The sequence below is a fragment of the Rhipicephalus microplus genome, chromosome 8, assembly GCF_043290135.1.
Source record: "Rhipicephalus microplus isolate Deutch F79 chromosome 8, USDA_Rmic, whole genome shotgun sequence".
In the NCBI taxonomy this organism is placed as follows: Eukaryota; Metazoa; Arthropoda; class Arachnida; order Ixodida; family Ixodidae; genus Rhipicephalus; species Rhipicephalus microplus.
In genome coordinates, this window is record NC_134707.1 from 33453095 (window position 1) to 33476181 (window position 23087).

The window sequence follows — 23087 nt, forward strand, 5'->3', positions numbered from 1 at the left end:
TGGTGGCGCGTCGTCTAAAGTCTCAGCAGGGTCCACTGGATGGCGGGACAAGCAGTCAGCATCATGGTGTAAGCGGCCAGATTTGTAAGACACTGAGTAGTCATATTCTTGGAGCCATAGTGCCCAGCGACCAAGACGCCCAGTGGGATCCTTTAACGACGAGAGCCAGCAGAGGGCGTGGTGATCAGTTGTGACAGTAAAACGACGACCATGTAAGTAGGGCCAAAATTTGCCAACCGCCCAAACTGCAGCAAGGCATTCCCGTTCAGTGATATAGTTCCGCTCGGCCGCAAAAAGCAGACGGCTGGCATATGCGATAACGCGGGCGCAGCCGCTTTGATGCTGGGCCAAAACAGCACCGATTCCATGGCCGCTGGCATCAGTGCGAACTTTTGTTGGGGCCAGAATAGATGATGTTGTGAGAAACGCGATGAGATTGGAGAACGCCGAAGCCTGCGCAGCGCCCCAAGAGAATGAAACATCCTTCTTCAGCAAGTCCGTAAGAGGTCGAGCCACGTTTGCAAAATTGTTTACAAAACGTTGGAAGTAAGAATATAGACCTAAAAAGCTTCGGACTTCCTTAGTGCTGGTCGGGACGGAGAAGTTTTGCACCGCTCGAACTTTATCAGGATCAGGGCGTACGCCAGAGGAGTCCACAAGATGGCCTAACATGGTTATTTGCTGCGTCCAAAGTGGCACTTCGATGAGTTCAGTTTCAGTCCTCCGTTACGAAAAGCAGAAAGAATGGAGGAAAGGCGGTCGAGGTGTGTTTCAAAGGTCGGCGAAAACGCGATGACGTCGTCAAGGTAACATAGGCAATTTGACCACTTGAACTCGCGCAAGAGAGAGTCCATCATTCGTTTGAAGGTGGCTGGAGCATTGCATAATCCGAACGGCATGACCTTAAACTGGTAAAGACCATCAGGGGTCACAAAAGCAGTCTTTTCGCGATCCATGTCGTCGACAGCAATTTGCCAGTACCCTGAGCGAAGGTCGATGGAGGAAAAATAATTAGCTGCATGAAGGCAATCCAGGGCGTCATCAATGCGCGGTAGCGGGTAGACGTCTTTCTTAGTGATCCGGTTCAGATGCCGGTAGTCAATGCAGAATCACCAACTGTTGTCCTTTTTCTTTACAAGAACAACAGGGGAAGCCCATCGACTGGAAGATGGCTCAACTTTGTCATTGGCGAGCATCTTCTCGACTTCCTTTTTAATGATCTGACGCTCCGCAGGAGAAACGCGGCACGGCCATCGATGTACCAGAGATGCATCGCTAGTGTCTATTCGGTGCTTCACAATGCTGGTTTGACCTAGCGGATGGTCACAGAAGTCAAATACGTCAAAGTACGATTTCAGGACTGGACGTAGCGCGTCAATTTGATGCAGCAAAGGGTCCACCGCGATCATTTTTTCCACATTAGAAGATGGACTCTCTGTCGAAGAACAGGCTTGCGTGCAGTTGGGGCGACGCACATCATTTGGGTACAAAGCTGAGATGACACAATCCTCAGAGGATTTCAGCGTGACGAATGCTATTCCACACAGAAGCTCTTGCGGACACAGAGCAAAGTTCAGCAAAGGGATGCAAGCACGGTTTTCCCGTAACGCAATAATAGTGTGCGGAAAAGTAACACTGCAAGTCAGAAGGACGGATGTAATGGGCGTGAGCACATAGTCTTCATCAAGTACAGGTGGCGACGCTGTTACAGCAATGCAGGTAACTGTTTTCGGTGACAAACGGACATATTCAGAAGAGCAGAGACGCGCTTGGGGCGGACCTGGCGTATCAGGCGTACAGGGCAGGTCAAGTTGCACTGTGCTAGCTGAACAGTAAGTGAGGGCCGAATGGGCGGACAAAAAGTCTAGACCGAAGATAACATCATTGTTGCAGATTGGTGCAGTTGGTGAGAACAGTGAAGAGGACGGAGGTTCGATGTCCGGCTATAGTAACGCGTGCTGTGCCGACCCCAACGACGGCAGTTGCACTGCCATCAGCAACACGAACACATCGTGAAGGGTCTGCAATCAAGACTTTCTTTAAGCGGTCACGAATATGCGAGCTCATAACAGAAATTTGGGCGCCAGTGTCAGCTAACGCTTTAACAGGTAAAGCATCCCCTTTTACATCAATCAAGTTCTGGTTGGTCGGGAGGGTCAACAGAGGAATTGTAGGGCAAGTCGTAGCAGCAGCGTCACCTCCAGGAGCTGCACCAGTTAGTTTCCCAAAGGAAACCGTTGGGCGGAGGACGGGGACGGGGAACGGGGTGGCGGAGAATACCGCGAGAATCTACGTCGTGGTGAAGGTGAGCGGCTGTACTGGGCATTGGTCGTGGCGGTCATGTCATGATGAGCTGAGTCATCACGGCGGGTTGGTTCTTGGCCAGAAGGGCGGGCTGGTGTGTCGACGTTTGTGAAGTTTGGGTTTGTGCGTGAGGGCGAGATCCACGTGCTTCGGCAATGACGCGAAATGTGTCCCACTCATTCGCTACGGAAGCAAGTTGGCCTGTCGTCAGGCGTCCTCCATGCGATTGGATCTCGGTTACGTGGAGCAGGACGCCGGCAGTGCTGACGTGTGTTCAAGGTAGGCGGATGGTCATCGGGTCGGTGCAAAGAACAAATCGTCTGAAGGCCCGCGTTTTCCAATTCTTGGCGCACAACGCTCTGTATGAGGGATATGGTGGGCTGAGGATCGTTCGGCGTCAGGACCCTCAAGGGTGCTGGTGACATCACTTCGATTTCGCGTCGAACGACCCTCGTAATATCAGCAGAGGGTGGATTGGGCTGGGTCTCAAAACGGAGGTCCTCATAAGTTGATGTTGCTGCGGTGTTAGGAAGACGGGTGAAGTGGTGGGCAATGCGACGGCTTTTAGCCTCTTGGAAGCGTCGGGAGTCCTTAATGACGTCTTGAACTGTCGAACAGCCTTTAAATACAAGAAGGCTAAAGGCATCATCAGCAATGCCCTTGAGTACGTGTGCAACCTTGTCGGCTTCGGTCATGGTGGTATCGGCTATACGGCAGAGGGTCGAGACATATTGAATATAGGCCAGGTAAGACTCCGTGGATGTCTGGAAACAGGTTACCAAGCTCTTTCTTAGCGGCCAGCCTGCACCCGGCAGATTGGCCGAACAACTCGCGCATCTTGGTCTTACAGACGTCCCAGCTGGTGAGCTCTTCCACGTTGTTGTTGAATCATGCCTTGGCCATACCTTTCAAGTAAAAGATAAGGCTTGCCAGCATCATGGTTGTGTCGCATCTGTGGTTTTCACTAACGAGCTCGTAGAGCTGAAGCCAGTCATCGACGTCTTGGCCGTCAGTGCCCGAAAAGTTGCAAGGATCGCGGGATGGAGTGGTCACAATGACCACATGTGAGGTGGGCGCCGTTGATGCGTGAGGCGTGGCTGTTGGCGCAGTATCCCTGTCGGTAGGCATGTTAGAAGTGGCAACTTGGCGTCCGCTGCGAAGCTCCGTCGTGCTTTGCTACCCCGCAACTCCACCAAAATGTTACGGGAGGGTACACAGAGAAACGAGGTTACAGCTAAGATATATTTGCACGACGCCAAGCCTAAGCCGATATGGCAAGCCAGAGCGTGCCCACATTCTGTAATCACGTCGTCTTTCTGCTGTCTGTCTTGATTCTTGAGCGTGATGTAGTCTCGTAACAATATGGTGGTTTTGGGATGTAAACACGACATATCGAATCCATGTTGAAGTCGCTATGTCATCATTTTATGACTTTGTCAGGTCGTAAAAAGTGGGTCAATACCGGAAGCTCTCTAATAACAAGTGTGATGCAGGAAGAGGTAGGGAAAAGATAAATGCAATCGACTGCGAAGAAATTTGTGATGGCTTAGCTCATCTTAGCTAAGTGCCTAACTCATCCTAGCTCACCTTAGCCGAGTGCGCAAAAAGCCACAGTACAATTTTTTTTGTGTGTGCCTTGAATTCGCTCGCGGGAACACTTAGAATAAGACTTTGGGGTGGGCAAGTTCCGGTTGGAACAACCAGTACGTGCCACAATACAAGACTATATTTTAAAGTGTGTGCTGCAGTAACGCCCATGGCCCTTCCAGCTCGTTCCATGAAACCTCCCTACCATCGTTTCCTCTCCTATTACACTGAGTTTGGTCATATTGAAGCGGTGGTGGCTGCAGTTTTCTCTGACAATTAAAAAATATACTGATAGTTTTTTTTGTCTTCTATGTGATCGGAAGCTTCATATATAGATATCAGTGTTCTCGTGATACGCTGCATTAGTACGTATCTCCCACGTAGCCAACATTCAAGACCTTGATGATTGCCTTGTTCCGCTGAAATATTTTTCGTGTTCAACGGAGGTGGCCAAGCAGAAGGATCTTCCTCCTTCCTCATGTGCACCTTTGTAGGGCCCAGGCATCTACCCTCCGCGTTCTTCAAACCAGGTCGTACCCCAGTCTTCGTTCCCATAGTCAGTTTATTGAAAGCATTGATCCAACATGCCCAGATTGTGGCGCCGTATCTACGTTAGAACACACGCTCTGGCAGTGCCCCTCATCACGCGATTCTGGGCAGATTATCGAAGATAAATGGAGCTCTGTGCTCAGGAGCTCAAAACTCTCACATCAACTCTGGGCTGTCTAGAGAGCCCACGACGCGGTGGTGAGGCTCGGCCTACCCGTTCTGGCGTGGGAGTGGCCTGCTGCTCTACCTCCTTGAGTTGGTGTTCCTCAGGACCTCCATAAAATTCTGTGTTTGTCTGCTAGGACTCCCACGCATTGATTTTATGTAACCGCATATATTGTAGCAGTGCGCAGAAACGACAATATGAGAAGTTTTTTTTTATTTGCATCAGGCAGCCCTTCTCTATAGCAATCACTGCCAGGTTATGTGAAAATTTCATTATCACTCGGTGCAGTTGTGTTTCAAGCTGTTTATTATTTATGCCCATTCTCTTGTGCACCAGATCCGAGTGAACCAAGGAGCATCAACGTGGTGGCAGAATCACCAACCTTGTCTAGACTCAAGTGGCAGGCTCCAGCTCGATTCAATGGCATCCTTGACGTGTATCGTGTAAAAGTTTGCGAGGCCTTCATAACGTGTGACGACAACCAAAACACAAGTTACTGCGTGGAGTACGAGACGTTCGATGAGTCGTTGAATATCAACACCACAGAGGACTCCCTTTACTGCATCCTTATCACGTCAAATGCATGGTGTGGCCGAAACGTCCTCACCAGTCTCCCAGCTGCACTGGAATTCAGGACGCCACTTTTCAGTGAGCATTTCTTTTTTTTTTCTCTCACTTGTGGCTTATTGCATATGAGAATGCATACCACAACAATAAGGATGGGCCATTCTTTTTCTTCTTTTTTTGCATTTCTGCTGTTAAGTTCGCCGCTAAACGTATGCAGACGAGGGTCCTATAGTCAGGCCACTGCTGTCAGACCCTCCGTTAACATTAGCAATAGAAGATATAATTATAACCACATTTGATAATACACAACATAGGTGGAAGTGAGCAGTGGAAGTACAAGAAAACTAAAACGAATTAGTAAAAAAAACGGAAAACTTGCTCAAAGCGATACATGTACATAATGATCAGTCATAGAAGCGAAATAAGCAGGCCATCAAATAAAACCTAGTGTAAAAGTTGCAACTACTCTAACTTTTAGAATATAATTTATTATTGTTGTCAGCCTGGTTATAAAAGTTGAAATCTTTAACCTCATGTTTCAATGCATGTAATGCTGACGTTTAAATTAATGAGTAGCATAAATAATTCCAAAACTTAATCATTGCAAAGGAGGATGTCAATTTGCCATAGTTGGTGTTACGTTTAGGTAAAAAAAATGTGATTATGGGCGGACCTAGTGATGTTTGTGTTAGTGAGTAATCTAGAATTTAATAAATCAAACACAAGCTGTTTTTCGGTTGTTTGAATACCATTATGATTATGGGAAATTGAATCAAGCCAGACACAGTAAGAATGCAATTAGCCTGAATGAGTGAAGCATCATTAGAATAAAACGAACTGCTTGTAACAATTTGAATGGCTTGATTCAGTGAATGTGCTGTATGAACGAAAGAGGAAAGTTATAGGTATTACCCCATGAAGTATAATACAATAGGTGATGTCACTATGAAAGCTAATTATACAGACAATAAGGCTTCAAGTAAAAAAAGTGTACGACAATTATTCAGTGATTTAATACCATCTAGGTGCTGTTTTTTCTTATTTAGGATAATGTATATGAACGTTGAACTTCAAGTAAGGCTATTATTTATGCCTCGAAAACACACACAGTCAGATCCAGGAATGAAGTGGTGGTTCATACACACTTGTAGTATAAAAAGAATAATTTTTTAGGGGTTTTAAAAATCATCAACTGAGTTTTAGGTGGGTTCAAAAGTGAGTTGTTCACAAGACATCATTTTACCGACATTGGTCAGTTCGTTGCTCAGATTATTGATCAGAGTAGTTAGTGATTCATGCAACCTTTAAATAGCCATATCGTCAGTGTAAAAAAATAACGTTAGAATCATTAAGATAGACACAAAATAGTATTTATAATAACAATTCAGTTCAGGCAACACGTTGAAAAACAGAAGTAACAGCAGCATTTGGACATTACTGCAATCCTTACAAGCTGCGTATCGTATAATGGTGGCCACTGAACACCTTAGCCACTGGGCTACTGCGTTCAGCGGCAGAATGAAAGGCCGCGGGTCCGCTCAGGACCGAGGCACTCACATTTTGGTACAGGTTAAATTATTGAGTCACGTTTGCTGAGCAAGGGCAGCGCACGTCAAAGCACACCAGATGGTCAAAATTTCCGCAGCCCTCCACTACGGCGTCTCTCATAATCGCATGGTAGTTTTTTGGACGCGAAACTTCAGATATAATCATTATTAGTATATTCGGAGATGTACTTGTCGTTAAAATAGGCTTCGCTTAAGCACCTAAAAAAATTTGGAGAAAAAAAAGCTCAATTTATTTTACGCTTGTTCAAAGAGCATTTGTACAAACAATGGTGAAACATTTTCAGGATAAACCTAGTTACTGCGGTAGCGAATTAGTCATTGGTTTGTTGCCCATTACAATCGGATTCGTGCGCTTGTCTCCCCTAGATACAATAAAAATATCAGGCGCTACAAACGCCCTAGTTTTGTGATAACATTTTCAAGAATATGCCAGACTTGAAGGCTGGTATTTAGCTGTTGATTAGATTGCATTCTCGAATTTGTCGTACGAAAGCCTAGGAGGCCCACAAAAACATCACGACTGGTCATTACGGGCACTATTACAGTCAGACATATTTACACTACGCAGTCAAAAATCTCACTTAGATTGCACTCTTCCTTGTCTAGTATCAATCAACATGGAGCAGGAAGTAAGTTGTTGGCCAGCGATGGTACCACTTTGTCAATGCTCATTGCAGAACTCCCTGATGTGTTCAACCTGGCACTGGTGCGCGTCAAGATGGGCTACGTAACTATATCTTGGCAGCGACCCAGAAGTCGCTTCGACTACTACGCTGTCGAAGTATACGAAAACGAGGATAGCGGTGCAAGCGCCGGCCATCAGGGGCACCGTTTGTGCGCCAACGGTACCATTATTCGACCTGACCAGACGGAAGCGACGTGTGGACCATTCGAGCCATGCACCAACTTGTCATTCACAGTGCATACTTATTTAAATGGACCACCAGAGCGTAGGTCTCCTGGAGCGACACTAACGAGCATCTTTATCCCTCCCGAAGGTACGGCGTGTTTACTTTGACAATCGCAAAGCACGAAGTTAGGACTGGTCCAGGCGGGAATCGTTGAAAATTTCAACCTTAATATTGTGCCAATGTTCAAACTTAAAGAATAGCAGGGATGATGACATAATTTACAGACTCTGGCTTTCGAGAACTTCTTTGCAAATGCACCTGGTCCTGCAGCAGTAAAAGCTACACTTTACAAGGTTTATCAACCCCGTCGTATCAACCCCGTCGTATGATCAAATGATACTCTGAATTGCAGAGCAGATACTTTCAAGAACGTACTTGTTACACTTTGTAACCTCAACTTGAGCAGGCCTAGAGGAAAAGCGTTCACATATGCTTGAACGGACTTCTCAAGGCTGCAGTCCCAGAAGTCCCCAAAAACTTTGTCGGGTTTGGTGGGGAGCTTCTACCACTGTTTTTTGTGTGTGTTTTCATGTGAACATGTATATATACAGATCGAAAATTGAACGCCCCACCCCTGGCTACACCGATGGCTTCATAGCCGCAACTTTTCAAGGATCCTGCACACGTATTAGCTTTGTTTTGGGGAACACCAATGAGAAATAATTGCAGAAATAGTTGATGACACTTGCTTATCAGCTAACATGCTCCGTTATCATTGCGCTACTACAGCTGGCATAATAATGCTGCAATTTACTTTTTTTTGAAAAGTGAACGTGTTATTTCCGAGGTTCTGGTATGGAAATGGTACGTCTGTGCATTGAAGTCATTTATTATTTTGTGTTTTTTTCTGTGGCAACGAACTACATTACGCGAAATTCAAACATTCTCGTACGTAGAACAGGCTTTCAGCTGTACACTCAAGAATAAAAGCATTGCCAAATGAAGTGAACAGTTTGGCATCATTTTTTTAAACCATTCACACTGAGTATGAAGCGGGGCTACGAAGTGTATATTGTTACTTTAATGACAAGTCACTTGCACTGTAGATTATTTACAACATTTATTTCCCACAGTTGTGACGTAGCTTACCGATTTAGCCAAGAGAGTGAGCAGTCAGATATATTCGTTCTTTTTATCGGGTGCACGCGCGCATGCTTCCGGAGACTGTCTCTATGGGTGTAGCAGTACTGTTATTTCTTCAAGCTTGTTGCCAGTGCTTTGGAGCAGTGACTTGTATGTGCACAACATGAAAGCTGTTCAGGGTATGCTAACGTGTTGCGATGTTTTCAGGGGTCCGCTATGGGGTTGGACACACGAGTTTGGATTACAAAAAGATGTGCAAATACATGCCATTCAAAAGCTGCGTTACGTGAGGATCTTTTGGATGACGACGCACGTCACAGACTCTGAAAAAGTTGTGAATTTGAATAGTATAGACATTTTGCTATAGCGGGAACATACACAACAGACAAAAACGAAAAATAGCCGTGTATCAGCGTCAAACGTCGTCGAAAACCGATAATCTGCTGTCTGCAGGCGCTGCGTGAGATATAGACGCCATCTGACAGTAATATCGGGAAACAGAAGCTTGTGTAGAAGCTAGATCTACTGGTGAGTAAAAGCACCGTATCGTCTCAGCGAAGTGTAGGAAACGCCCGGTTTTTCGTGCATAGCGTCGCATTGTCAGTGCAGTTAAAGAAACACTAGGCTCTTTGTAATTGCACATCTATGCATTTTCTGCGAAAGGTTTCACATCGTGCTGATGTAGTACCTCAGATGTGCGGAGTATTTACTTTTCAATCGACAATGTTTACAAGTATGAACGCGGCCACCAGATCACTATGATTGACCGTGGGGGAAGTGTTTAGATTTAGGCCGTGTAGCTGAATCGTTTCAAATAACGCACAGCAAGACATACAGGCACACCAAAATATTGCCATTGGAATGTCGCATGAAATACTATCATACTTAATCAATATAAAAATGCAAAGACTATGAGAGTTCTCGTGTAGGCTCTTTTGCGTGGATGCATATTTTTCATTGCTATATTACAAACATAGATTGATTAGGTTGTTCTGATCTTTCAGACCCGATTCCTGCTACGAACGTCACGATGATCCCCGAATCACCAATGCGAACTCGACTACAGTGGGGGCGGCCGGAGAGAGAGACCGGTATAATAGAGTCGTACAGTGTGAAAATGTGTGCCCAGTTTAATTCATGTTACCCAGCTGAAAAGTTGAGTGATTGTTCAGAGCAGGTGACGACAGAGATGTGGACCTCGTTTGACACCAAGGAGGATGCTTCTTACTGTGTACTGATTGCGGCAAAAATACGCTGTGGCATGGACGAAATCAGCAGCCGGCGTGGGGCAGCGGAAATTCGGACTCCATTGTTTGGTAATCACGTAATATTCTGCTTTCGAAAGTTATCACTTTGTCTTTTGTAGTCACCTATGAATTACGTTTCACTTAAGTTCAATCCTCTACATCAAGAAAAACGCCAAGCACAGTCACAGCGAAAGCTAGAAGAGTGGCCTTTCAGAGCTTTTTCAAAACGCTCATTGGGTAACACTTGCTTGGTACCCACTAGGGCAATAATAATAAACCTTTGGGTAGTAGGCCGGCATTCGCGATGCTATTTTTTGTCATTCTTCTGAGAAGCATGGTATCCGGTAAACACTTGCAAGGAATTTTGTGCCAATTGTCCATGCAGTGGCTGAGGACGATGAGGAATTGTGGCTGAAGTGGGTATTCGCCACAGTAAATAGGGGAACACGAACAAGCTTTCGTGAAGGTTTGGAGCATAGGACGGACCACTCGTTTCGCTATTCGCATTGTGCGACGACTAGTTGTTCTTTCGCTGTTGTTGATTGATATGTGGGGTTTAACGTCCCAAAAACACTATATGATTATGAGAGACGCCATAGTGGAGGGCTCCGGAAATTTAGACCATCTGGGGTTCTTTAGCGTGCACCCAAATCTGAGAACATGGGCCTACAACATTTCCGCCTCCATCGGAAATGCAGCCACCGCAGCCGGGATTCGAACCCACGCCCTGCGGGTCAGCAGCCGAGTACCTTAGCCACTAGACCACCGCGGTCTAGTGGCTAAGGAAACGCTCTTTTCTAGTGGTCTAGCCACTAGAAAACGCTCTGTAAGTTCTATTGATGCGATAGCTTTCCCGACATCAAGGCTGCCTAAGGCAAGTTTGACAAGTCACAAGCACTGGTGTAGCTCAGTGGTAGACTATTGGGCTGGCACCCAGCAGACCCGGGTTGGAGCCCCACTGTGTCATTGGTGCTAGGTCATGCCTACCTAAGGCAAGGTTATAAGCACCGGTGTAACTCAGTGGTAGAATATTGGGCTGGCAAGCAGCGCACCCGGGTTCAATCCCCACTGTGCCATTGGTGCTAGGTTGTTTTTTTTTCTAATTTCATGCGATGTTGTTACGGACGCCGGCGGTGGCAGTACACAACTACGCGTGACCCGGAAAAGTGATCTCATAACAGCTTTCGCTGTAATAAAAGGGTCCTGCGCAAACAGTTTGGGTCTGACGGCTATAATTTTGTCAATGTGTATTTTTGGAAAGGGTGTTTTCGTACAGCTTTACATTGTATATGACAACGACTCGTTGTTGTAAGTGCACATTTCAAAGAAAAGTAACAGATTTCGAAATTATAATAACATTGGTCAGCCCTCAATTGTTCCCAAAATTTTAATGCAGGCTGCGCACTCTTTGATAACCTTGCAAAACATATCTGTCATCCAAGAGATGATACCACAAATTGATTTTGTTTGCTTTGGCGGACCATGGGAACTGAAAACTGACGAGTAATAAAATTGACGGTAGAAACTGTTATCTCAGTTTGCTTCACCAAGTGCTTATCCCGGGCTACCTTCACCCATACAAGGTGTCTGTGACTATCACAAGTGACTTTAAGGTCAATATCGACAAACATCTGCACTGTTGGGTTGCCTATTTTATGTATGTATCTACTGATGGTATCCACTATAGGTGGTGTCTAGCTGATTGTAAGCATTCCGAGCGCCGAGCCTGTATCATGTTTTCTGCCTTCTAGCTAAGCTGTTGTGTACTGCTGCTGACCTGAAAGCCAAGGGTTTGATTGCGGACGCTGTGGTCGGCTTTTCTATGTGCGGCGAAATACTAGATGCCCGTCAACTGTGAAAAATCGGGGCACGTTAAGAACACGAGTTGCTTAAAAGTTCCACAGCCCTCCAATGTGGCGTCACTCATATTTGTACCTTGCCTTTAGCTCACAAAAGCCTAGATTATTAATAATAATAATTTTATTATTGAGCTATGTTGGGACACTTTTCATAGCCAGGCCCCATGGCTTGTATAAATGGGAGTTGGTGTAGTATGAATAAGATACATAGGCAAATTATCAGCACATGGCACCCCTTTGTCGATCAAACGCGCTGATCATTCATAACAGTGTTGTGTTGCACTGGATACTCTCATGTGACTTTGACAAAGATATGGGGCTCTAATATGGACGAATATGAAGTCGCTCCTTTTTTTTTTTTCAGACCTGCCAGATGTAACGGACCTCAAACTCCTCTTCGCTGGGCATAACGCCGTAACCGTTGCGTGGAAGAAACCGGAGGCTCGCTTCGACTACTACTGGCTTTCTGTTTCCGCAGAAAAAGATGGGGTTAATGAATTGGGCACCGTTGGATCGTGCGGGAACGGCACAATCATTCATCCTGATCAGACTCGAGTGACATGCATGAACCTCGAACCTTGTGACAGAGTGAACATTACGTTACGTGCACACAGAAACGGACCACCTGTTCACACATCACGGGGAGTTTGCCTTCAGGATATTTTTATCCCAGGAAAAGGTGAGTATTCCTTTGCATTATCTTTAATTAATAAATGCTTTCATAATTACGAACACACAGGCAAATATGCCAAAGTGTATATAACATTTTGTTTAGGCGAGTAATACACAAAGTGTTACTCACTAGCTGTTAAATATTCTTTGAAATTTTTCAAATTTTTCATTATATTTTTTTTCTTAATTTTTTCAGTTGGCCAAATGTGCTTTCATCACTTGTTCTTTTTGGTTTCTGGGCAACCATTTTTTTTTTGCCAGCACACTTTATGAATGGTGTTACCGAGGGTACAGAGACTTCATCTTCTCTGCAGCAGGCCAGTTAACACATAGCAGAACAGAAAGATGACAGGCTCTACAAACGACTGCGGATCAATGGTGGTGTCGTATACTGTACATCGACTGTTCATGCCTTGAGTCTGTGCTTCTTGGCCGGCACTTTTATTTCTTTAGTTCGCTGCTGACCTTGAAAATTTCTTCTCTTTCTGTTGTGTTGGGTAAGAACCCGGTTATTTTGAATGGGTTAGCCTTTCAAATTTTCACCTCCCAGCCATTTCCAAGCTTCCCCGTTTTATGATCGAGGTTTTCATCTGAACAAATGGACAATATCTCGGGTTGTGGCGAAAGTGTTGTTTGTTTTCGCAGTGTACCTATGTATGATCCAAATCATTATATTGTCATCATGACTGAGGCGTTTCGCTGACGAGTGACACGTCACCAGTTCTATTCCGGGCTGCTTTTGCCTTATTTCGAAATAATTATTATTCAAAAACACCACTTTACTTCATCCCCCCCCCCCTCTCGAAAAAATGGAAGCTCGAGTGACGATCCTAAGCTTGAAGAAATAAGATATTCGAGAAGACGGGCTGTCACTGGAGAGTGCATTTTGACAAACGCACTTCTCTTCTTCAAGGCTTCGAGGTTCGAGCCTTCGAGACAAGTCCGCTTGTTGACACGTCTGCTGTATAAACACCTGTATAAACACCTGTATAAACACCTGTAAAGCACCTGTATAAACACCTGTATAAACACCTGTATAAACACCTGTATCAGGCACCTGTATAAACAAATTTCCCATGCCCTTGCTTTTTTTAGATGCACGTTGCATTACGCCATAATTGGTAAAGGCTGCTACGAATATCAACCATTTGATGTACCTTGTCGAGAAATTTCCATTCGGAGAATAAATCATACCGGAATTCAAATCTCTCACATTTGTTCAACGACGTTTATTACTTACTGCACTGATATTGAGGGTGTGTTCGAGATTTCGTACAATAAAGAATGTGTTCCAGGACTAAAATATTGAAAAATTTGTTATTGTTAAGCATCTTGGTAACATTTTGGCGCACACCCAGTGAAGGAAAAAACGAAAGACCAGAAAACAAACAAGCACAATGTTACCAAGATTGTCCTCAAACTACCTCGCCCGCTTTTTGTGTGAGTTATTGCGAGATATGGCTACATTCAAGCAGTACATGTTTGTACTGCCCTATTTTTGGTTATGAGAAGGTTGCAGTTATTTAAAGGAAAAAAAGCACTAATTTGCATGACTACCAACCTGCCGCACCATTCACAATAGACAAACAACTGTATGCAAAAGGATTATTATACACATCTGCCTTTATTGAATTTACCATCCTGATCAAGTAGCGCAAACCATGGTGAAACAGGGTAGAAAGAAACTCAGAGGACAGCGCATGTACAATGTAACTTACATGGGGAAGCACCCACATTAGGTAGCACATGTCGATTAGAAATATCATTCTAATAGAAAAATATCAAAGCGTTGTGAAATGCTCCTTCACGACAGGAAATTTTTGCTTTTCAATTGCTTTCAATATTGTGTCCAAATACACCATTGATCGACATTTTTTCTCGCATAAGTTCCTTAAAAGTGACATCATTCATGTGACAAGAGAATACGCCTTTGCTGTCTAATGAGACTACGTTAATATCAGCACTGCATGTTTGTTCTTTTTTTCCCTACGTTGTGTGATCGTCGATAGTGCTGTAAAATGATATTGCACAACCCGTACCCACTCTTCTTTATGTCGACTGTTCAGTATTTAGTTTAATCAAAAGTGCGCTGGTGGTGTTTTTCTTTTCTCTTGTTCAGAGCCAAATCCGCCGAAGAATATAACTAGCGTTGGTAGGTCACCGACACTTACCCGTCTACGCTCGAAACCGTCGGCGCAAGTCTCGGGAAGATTTCTCGAGTATACCGTAAAAATGTGCACCACGTTCAAGACTTGTGCTCGAGAAGCGGACTTGAGTGACTGCGCCGTAGTTCAGACTTACGACAGCTGGCTGGATATTTCATCTGACTGCCTGTTGTGCAACAGTGCCTTCATAGCCTGTACATATTTTCAGGCCTTTAAAACATTTCATCTAGTATTATTCATCTTGGTGCATTGCGCTGACCAATATTTGTTTCATTTTTATGCAAAATTATATTTTTTTCAATTGCGAAGTCTTTGCGTAAGACCCACTTTCAATAACATTTATAATAATTAAAAATTAACAAAAAGTAGGACTTGCTTTATGATGCTCAGATGTGACTGAAAAGATATGCTTTAGTAAGCTTTAGTGCTTATGTGTAAAGCTTAGCTTTTTTTTCTGAACTTGGCCTTATGGCGCAAGTTTCTGATCACAAAGCTGACATATGCGTGACTAAGCTTAGAGAAAGCTCATGCCTTATTATGACAAGTTTTATGTCTTTTTATGAGATTTTAATCACTCGTTTGAGAGTAAGGGTGGACAAATATTAGTATTATATTGAAAAATCCAGGCAGAAGATCTATCTGGTTACATTAAAGGGCTGCTAAAAATCCTGTCAGGGCTTCAGGTCGGCAAAGGGCAGTGTGGAGGGGAGGTAAGGGGGGGGGGGGGGGGGTATCTGAATGATGTTGTTGAAGAAAACTTCAGGTATTTTTTTTAATTTACTGTGTTCTTCAAGGTGATACGAAAAAATGTAGTTCTTATGCCCTTATTCTTTTTACGGCAAATTGTATATTACCATATGTGTGTGACAATAAGCGTGATCCCTCTTTCAGAGCCACTTCCGCCAAGGAACGTTAGGATAATACCGGTATCTTCAACGCTGACACTACTGTACTGGGACTATCCGGATAACGTGTCCTCCGCCATCGAGTCATACAACGTCAAAATATGTAGAACATTTAGGAGATGTGGCCCAGCCGAGAACCAAAGTTTTTGCGAGGAGCACGTGACAGCGCAGACTCGGCTAAAATTCAACAGCACGGCCGATACCCCTTACTGCGTGTTAGTCTCGGCCAATAAAACCTGCGGAATCGACAAAATCAGGAGCCAGCCGGCAGTAGCTGAATTACGAACGCCGATTTTCGGTGAGTTATTTGATGCAATATTGGGACATATTTTTATAACCTAAGCGTTGGCTCTGTGTCAGTGCGCGAAGGATTATATCGTCTAGGACATGAGGACAGTTGACTATGTTTGTTTTTCAGCTCCTCTAAAACACTAAAACACATACTTTTACACTGCCTTACATTCGTTGCACAGCGAGCACTGCTCACGAAGAAATATGCACTTATTCGACATAGGCGCACGACACTTTACGCTTGCCTGTTCCCAGGAGGTTGTGCATTTAGGCATGTCATCGAGCCCTGCTAACTTTCAAAAAAGAAACTGACTTGGTCTCGCGTTTATAGACGTTTTTTCACGTGTTAATTCATTTGTATTTACTTGTGTTTTTTTTCTCTTTTCCCTTATTTTTTCTTTTCTGTCTTTCTTCTCTACGTATTTCATTCCCGAATGAGCAGGCAAGCGTTCTGCCCCTATAAAGAAATGAATTTATTTTATTCACGAGCAGAAGTTTAACTGCAGGACGAGATTTTTTTTGCATATGAAATATATATGTATTTTGTTCCCACTTTTGTTATGCAATGTAATCTACTTCGCAAATGTTTAACTTTTGTTTTGCATTTTCATCTATTCATTTATAACTTGCATACCTTATAGTCACTGCATGAGTGTATTATACAAGCGTATTATGTGCCCTACCATATGCAGACATACTGCACTAAGGGGGTGAGGTATCCCTCAAGCCGCGTTTGTGCGGCTTTTTTCCCTCACCCACCTTCATTTACCACTATGTTCCGCATGTGTGTAAATGAAAAACAATAAATCAAATCAAATGTCAATCATCCAATCAGTTACCATTTGCTTTTAAGACGTTGTCTTATTTGTCTGCATAAGAGAGTCGGGATGCTGTGTACCTTTCGACTCTGTCATCGACGTAAAAGGTTTGATAAGTTATATTTTCCCAACCCTTTCAACTTGCAGGTGCATAGGATGGCTTAACAAATAGACATTTATTTACAACGTTCTGCCAAATAATGACCACAATTATTAAAGTTTTGTTGCAATGACAGTATATAAAGCTGCCATAGAAATTAACGGCAAACTTGTATTATGACACAGTGGAATGTGCGCTTCGTCTGATTTGCGTTGTAGGTCTTTTGGTAATCACTTCCAGAAATTGCCTGTCTAAACTCTCAGATACGAACGACGTGGTCACTGGGTGTGTAGAACGCTGTTCCGCATTAAGTCGTTCGATTTCTTTTCTTGTGATCTTCCGGTGTGTCAGTGCATATGCGATAGTTTATCTTACTTTCATCAGCCAAATATTCGTGGCTGCTTAAACCTGCGGAATAGACGTTACAGATACCAATTATTATAACGGCCGTAGTAATGGCGCCACTTTCTCGTCACACCTCAGCGAACACACTGTCAGTTTGAAGAATGCAGATTTGTAGTGATTCCACATAACGAGTGCCCGAAAAATATAGATAAGTGTCGTTGAAGCGTTCAAGCTCTCAGGCCTCTGTGTCAGAACAAACTGCTGAACAAATTCCATTCTTTTTCACCTGCAATCACCTATTGTTAAGGGTTAAAGTTGTTAAATTTAAGGGTTAAAAAAGATGAAGGGCACCTGAATGAAGTGGAACTGCCCGAAAAATTCTGGTCTTCCGCTGACAGCTGGCTATGGTAACAGTTTTCTGATGAACGTTGCAGTTGCCGTGAGGAACCTGACCGTGAGCTACGTGGGAGACGATAACTTCACCTTGACTTGGCAGAAACCGGAAGGCTGTGTGGACAACTACACAGTCATGGTGACCGACAACAGTGATAGAAGCAGAGGTAATGCAAGCAACGGACTAGTGTCCTGCAACAAGGGAGGTGTCATCACTTCGAGCCAGACAAGTGTCACGTGCGATCAGCCAGTGCTGTGTGCTAACGCCACCATCAGTGTGAAACCAAATGTGAGGGGAGCGGCTAACAACACGTTGAGTGGAGAGACACTATCGGGAGTTCTCCTGCCTGGAAAACGTACGTCATTCCTAGTAATTAGGCATAAGTGTTTCCTTTCGGTACAAATATATCTCGAGTCATTTGTTCAGCCTAATTTTGGGCAATACGGATGAGGTGCCTCCTCGCAGCTTCTTAGCCCCCGTAATCAACAACGTTTTTCCACTGGAGGCTTTATATTGTGTTGAGAAAGTCGTTAATAGGGTCCTCCCGTCAGTGTTAGTGGTTGCTGAGCTTCATAAACTAATCCTGGTTAGTTTTGAAAAGCGCCACATCTCCAGTCTATGGGTGCGTTTAATAATAATGCAAAGAAACAGCTTTGATTTCAGAATCGGTTGATAAGACAATAGCAAACATATTATTTTCTTCGAGTGGGTTACGGTGTGTCTAAATATGCCCTCATTGTCGGGGTGATGTCCGAGAATATATAAGTTTATCTTTCTTCAAAGTTAGCCGAATTTAGAATGCGAAATTGGCCGAATTTGGATAGTAACACTAAAAATACATTGCCTCTTAAGACCTGACAAGCGTTTCCGATTATATTTGACAACTTTCTTCTGAAGTATCAACTGGAAAATATATTTGAATGAAAAATTGAATCACGTTGTGTACGTGCTTGGATATAATTTGTCCCGATCTACTTGTGAACATGTGTGCTTAGTGAAAACTTTCCTGCCAAAAACACCACCACTGATGGCACAATAGATTGATTGAAAGTCCGGAAAATTAGAGAATGGAGAACGTGGGCTTGAAGTCACCTAGATGACCGCTTGGAGATGTTGCTCCTGCGCTGCCTCCACGGCTCGCTGGACGGCCCAAAGTTCCTCCGCAAATTCTGAAGTGTGCAGTGCGGCCGACCACCACACTCGCAAACCTTCCGGAGAGACTGCCATACATTCTTGATGTATTGACGATCCCCACAACATGTGTTAAAGGGCGGCTGTCGCAGATTTGCATAGCTTGCATATATCGCTCGCGTACTGAAAATTCTACGAAATTTACTATGAAGTTACGCTAATCTGCGGGATATTAAAACACGTTGTGCGATATTTGTTGTCGCAAGCGATTCTATGCCACGCATGAAAATTACTGTAAACGTCTGTCAGAATGGGTGCATATTAAGAATGAGTGAGAGTTTTTTGTATCCGAAGATTTATTGATGCCATGGACCATCTGGCACGACAGGTATTTCCTTGTTTGTATTGCTGGTTGCATCTTATGCATACCCTGCTTTCTTTTTCCATTTCAGATCCTCCCCCTGTGACAGACTTGCAACTATCGGTCATTACACACAGATACTTCGAGATAACATACAAGGCTCCAAAAGAATGCTACTCCGATTTCGGTCACCGCGTTTCACGAGCCAGCAGCAATTCCAGAGCTAGGTTGAGCTATTGCCGTGTGCAAAAGACGTCAAGTCGTATTACTGCAACCTGCAATATCACGGCCTGCGGCAAAATCAACATAGGAGCACAAACGATGTCTACCGGACCATCGAGGCGTGGCTCGCTTTGGGCCGAGTTATTTGGACTGAACACAAAGAAAATGTGCTAGCCGTGGACTAACATCTAGTAGTACCGCGTTGTGTGACCACTTTTGTCAGGTGTCATTTGTATGTTTCAGTAGAATGTAGCAGATTTCTGAAAAGCACAATTGTGCAACCACGTGGCGTCTTACCCCGATCGCTAATTGCTTTGCGGCCTCGTGCAGCAGTCGAGAATGCAAGTGGTCGCGGGATCGAAACCCGGTCGCAGCAGCTGCATTTTCGATGCAGGCGGAAACGCATGGGCCCGTGCACCTATATTTAGCTGCACGTTAAAAAAAACCAATGTGGGCGAAATTTCTCGAGCCCTCCACTGCTTCTTCCTCATAATCACACCATGGTTGCCGGACGTCAAAGCCCGCATACTATTAGTGTATTTAGCTCGTTTCCTGCCAACCACTTCTGGTTAAGTACAAATCGAACAAGAAGGCCGTTTCACGTGAACGTTCGTCTCCAGCTGTGTTGAAACGCACTCTGTTCTTGTCGTAGTGAAGTATCGGGTAGCTTGATATCTTTTGTATCTGTTTCTGTTCTCCTGTGTTAATTTGGTTAAATATTTCATCAAGGGATCGCAAAAAATGTCCAAGAACACTCCAGGGCAGGGCCGTTCAGCATGGACAGCCTCTCTTCGACCGAGTGATCTACCCCTTCATCTCTTTCTACGCAACGACGTTAGCAGAATTTCCGTTTCACTGGTGCCCTTGGGTAATGGATCTGGTTGAACAATCCGGCTGAACAACTCTAGGACGATTCAGGAGAAGCTTCGTGCGGTAGCCCATGCACACGAGGGCGTCACCACTGCACGACAGTTTGGCCACGGAAGTATTGTGTGCAGACCACAAGACACATATTGTGTAGCGGATCTTCTTAAATGCTTATCGTTTGCCTCTATTCCGGTGAGTGCATATATCCCACCTCATCTTCCATGCACAAAAGACGTTGTACGTGGAGTTGACTCGCAACTAAGCCCATCTGAGACTCTCTACAAACTCTCAATAGCCAGAGTATTTGCTATCTACCGGTGGAATCGAGTAGTAGACAACGCAAAGAGTAGCCACTGGGACAGTCATCGCAACGCTTGCCGGAACATCGTGCCCCTGTGAAATAAAAGCTTGGCCACTAATATGTACGGTTCCATCATTAGCATCACGTCCCCTGCAACATAGAAATTGTTGGTTTTTTAACCATAATTGCTGGTCGGTGTAAATGTGGAATACAGTGTTGCACTCGTGTTGAGAGTCACTCACACGCTGACTGCATGGTCCAAGCTGACAAGTGCTGCTTGTGTGAGCGTGCTCACAGAGCGGATAATTGTAGTTGTCCTGTTCACATTCAAGAGAAGCAACTGCTGGAAGTAATGGGTTGGAAACGATGCTCAAGGACAGAAGCAATGATCGTTATCAAGGAAATGGCATAAAGTCCCACTGGTATTACCGCTCGACAAAATGCAATGGGAAATGCTAGTTTTGCCAAAACGATTGAGTCCGCAGTAGAAAAGTCAGTGTCAAAAGCAATGGACATGCGACTTACAAGCCTCTCAGAATGCTTGTATCAGATAATGACCGCTCAGTAACTCGGCTGATAAATAACTCAGTGTCTCCTCCTCAAAAAAGCACTACGTTGATAACTCAGCAGGCGCCCAATGCAGCATGACTGACGCTAGGTTGCCCCCATATAGGCAGATTAATAAGCCTACAGCGAGAGAACGTCAACTCCCTACTATAGATCTGAGTGTCAACAGTGACGTTGAAATCAATTCAGCTGCCCAGAAACGTAGCCTATGACCCTTAAACTCTTCTTCCTTGTCGTCACATACAAAAGCAAAAAAGGCTCCGCCTACGAAGGTCGCACAGGCCAACATACTAAAGAAGGTTGTTTTTTGAGCTGTTGAAAGTCTTACAGTGGGATTACTGTTTCATTTTTCAGTTTCTACATGCTTGTCTTGTTTCATTGGTGAAAACAAAACCTGATATAGAAGTGTTACGATAAACTTGGTTAGATCCAAATCAATGTTTTCATTTAAAAATCATCGATCATTTTGTCTATATGGTACGAATTTTTCCATAAATATAGGAAGAAAATTTTTACCATATACAAGGATTGAATGATGAGGAGTGCGGCGAAGCGTACGTCCGTTAGTCCATCTCTCCGTCTGATTTACGCCCTACTGTGATAGGAGCCGGTGGATGGACAGACAGGCAGACAGACAGGTATACGAACATATGCTTCACCCCACTCATCATTCACCTTGTGGATATAGTATGAATTTTCTTCCCATATATTCTTATGCGTCCTTATCACTATACGCCAAATGAAATGTATTAAATTGCTTTGTACTAACAGTGTTTTCCTTTCTCATGTGCTAAGCACTATGCAGATTGGCACCTTTCTCCACAGATTGGAACTTTATGTGTTGTCGCGGTGCCTGCCACGAGTCATCTGTATGTTTTCGTTGGATGCAGCATGTGTAGAAGGCATGCTGTATACAATCATGCGGCGCCATCTGCCGAACTTGCATTGTTCGAACCCCTATGTAATAAAGCGAACAATTCAGCCAGCGTTCCTATGCTGCTAACCAACTATGCATGAGTTGCAGTGGCTTGAGTAACATAGCTCTTGTACCATCTGCTTTGTGTTTGTACGCTCTAATTTTTCTTCTCTTCAGCAATGCTGATAACAACGTTCTAATCTTGATAACTAACTTTGTTTCTAACTGACGGGAGCTGCAGTCGAACGAGACCATGACAGTTATGTTCGTGGTGTCCAATTCGTGCACATGTCTAATTGGCCTAAGAGCATTTAGCTATGCAAAAAAGAAAAGAAAAACAGTGAGTCGTTACGTCGTGGCACGCTTGGCCTCGTCGGCGCATTGATCCCGCCATGGCATATTCAGCGTAAAATGAAACTATAGCTAGACGAAATATAGAGTAACGTGACTTCAATATAGAGTAACGAACTTAACAAGTCTTAACGTGCGTATGACCATGTTGAGATGTTTGAAGAGCGATGCAGTGAATGCGTACATACCTTTCAGGGGCGTCAGGCGGGCGGCCACGTGAAACCTAATTCAAGGGCTAACGTGATAAGAGCCTGTGTAGGGCCTCGGGAATGTGCGCCTAAAATCGGATCTCTGGGGGCAGTGTTCGTTGTGGCGATACACATTTTGTCTTTTTTATTTGTGTCGAGAGGGGTTGTGTTCCTTTCTTAGACAGCACGTAGAGAGTCTGCGGAGACTGCTTAGAAGACAGCGTCGAGCCCATGCTGTGCGAGAATGGGAACACGTCTGAACGGCTTTTACGTGACGATGCGCCACCTCGCGTCAAAAGGTAAAGCAAAAAAAACGAACGTAAATGCTGTATTTTCTGACTTATTTTGTGTTAAAATATAAAAAATAAATAACCGTTACGCACATTGAGCGCCTGGAGAAGTCTTCGCTTGTGTGCACATGACCATTCCAGCGAGATCCGATCTATTTGAGTGATTCGCTGAGCTGAAATCTTGTTAAGACAGCAAAGTAGCTTTCATCGTACTTGTCTACCATGTGGTCTTCTCGGAGCTGTCTATGTTGCCGGCTACGTGAGAATCTGAATGAGACTTAAGATGGCCGCCATCCGTTTAGCTGTCTATTTAGCAATCTACGGTGAGTATGGGAACACACTCACGCTTGTAAGCTGCTGTC

The 23087-nt window shown here is 44.3% G+C and overlaps 1 protein-coding gene across 4 annotated transcripts in view; it reads left to right on the forward strand.

Annotated features, from left to right (window-relative positions):
* The window catches only part of LOC142768921 (fibronectin-like), a 37803-nt gene extending 15833 nt beyond the window's left edge, over positions 1–21970 (forward strand). For 3 of the 4 annotated variants that reach the window (XM_075871491.1, XM_075871493.1, XM_075871492.1), the window contains exons 5-11: positions 4943–5254; positions 7419–7739; positions 9740–10051; positions 12206–12520; positions 15570–15881; positions 17572–17886; positions 19115–21970. In XM_075871491.1, coding sequence (XP_075727606.1) covers positions 4943–5254; positions 7419–7739; positions 9740–10051; positions 12206–12520; positions 15570–15881; positions 17572–17886; positions 19115–19419 — 2192 coding nt within the window. In that variant the 3' untranslated portion in view covers positions 19420–21970. The remainder of the gene's footprint in view (positions 1–4942; positions 5255–7418; positions 7740–9739; positions 10052–12205; positions 12521–15569; positions 15882–17571; positions 17887–19114) is intronic. The other variant, XM_075871494.1, reaches the window with a different exon arrangement.
* The last annotated feature ends 1117 nt before the right edge of the window (positions 21971–23087 follow it).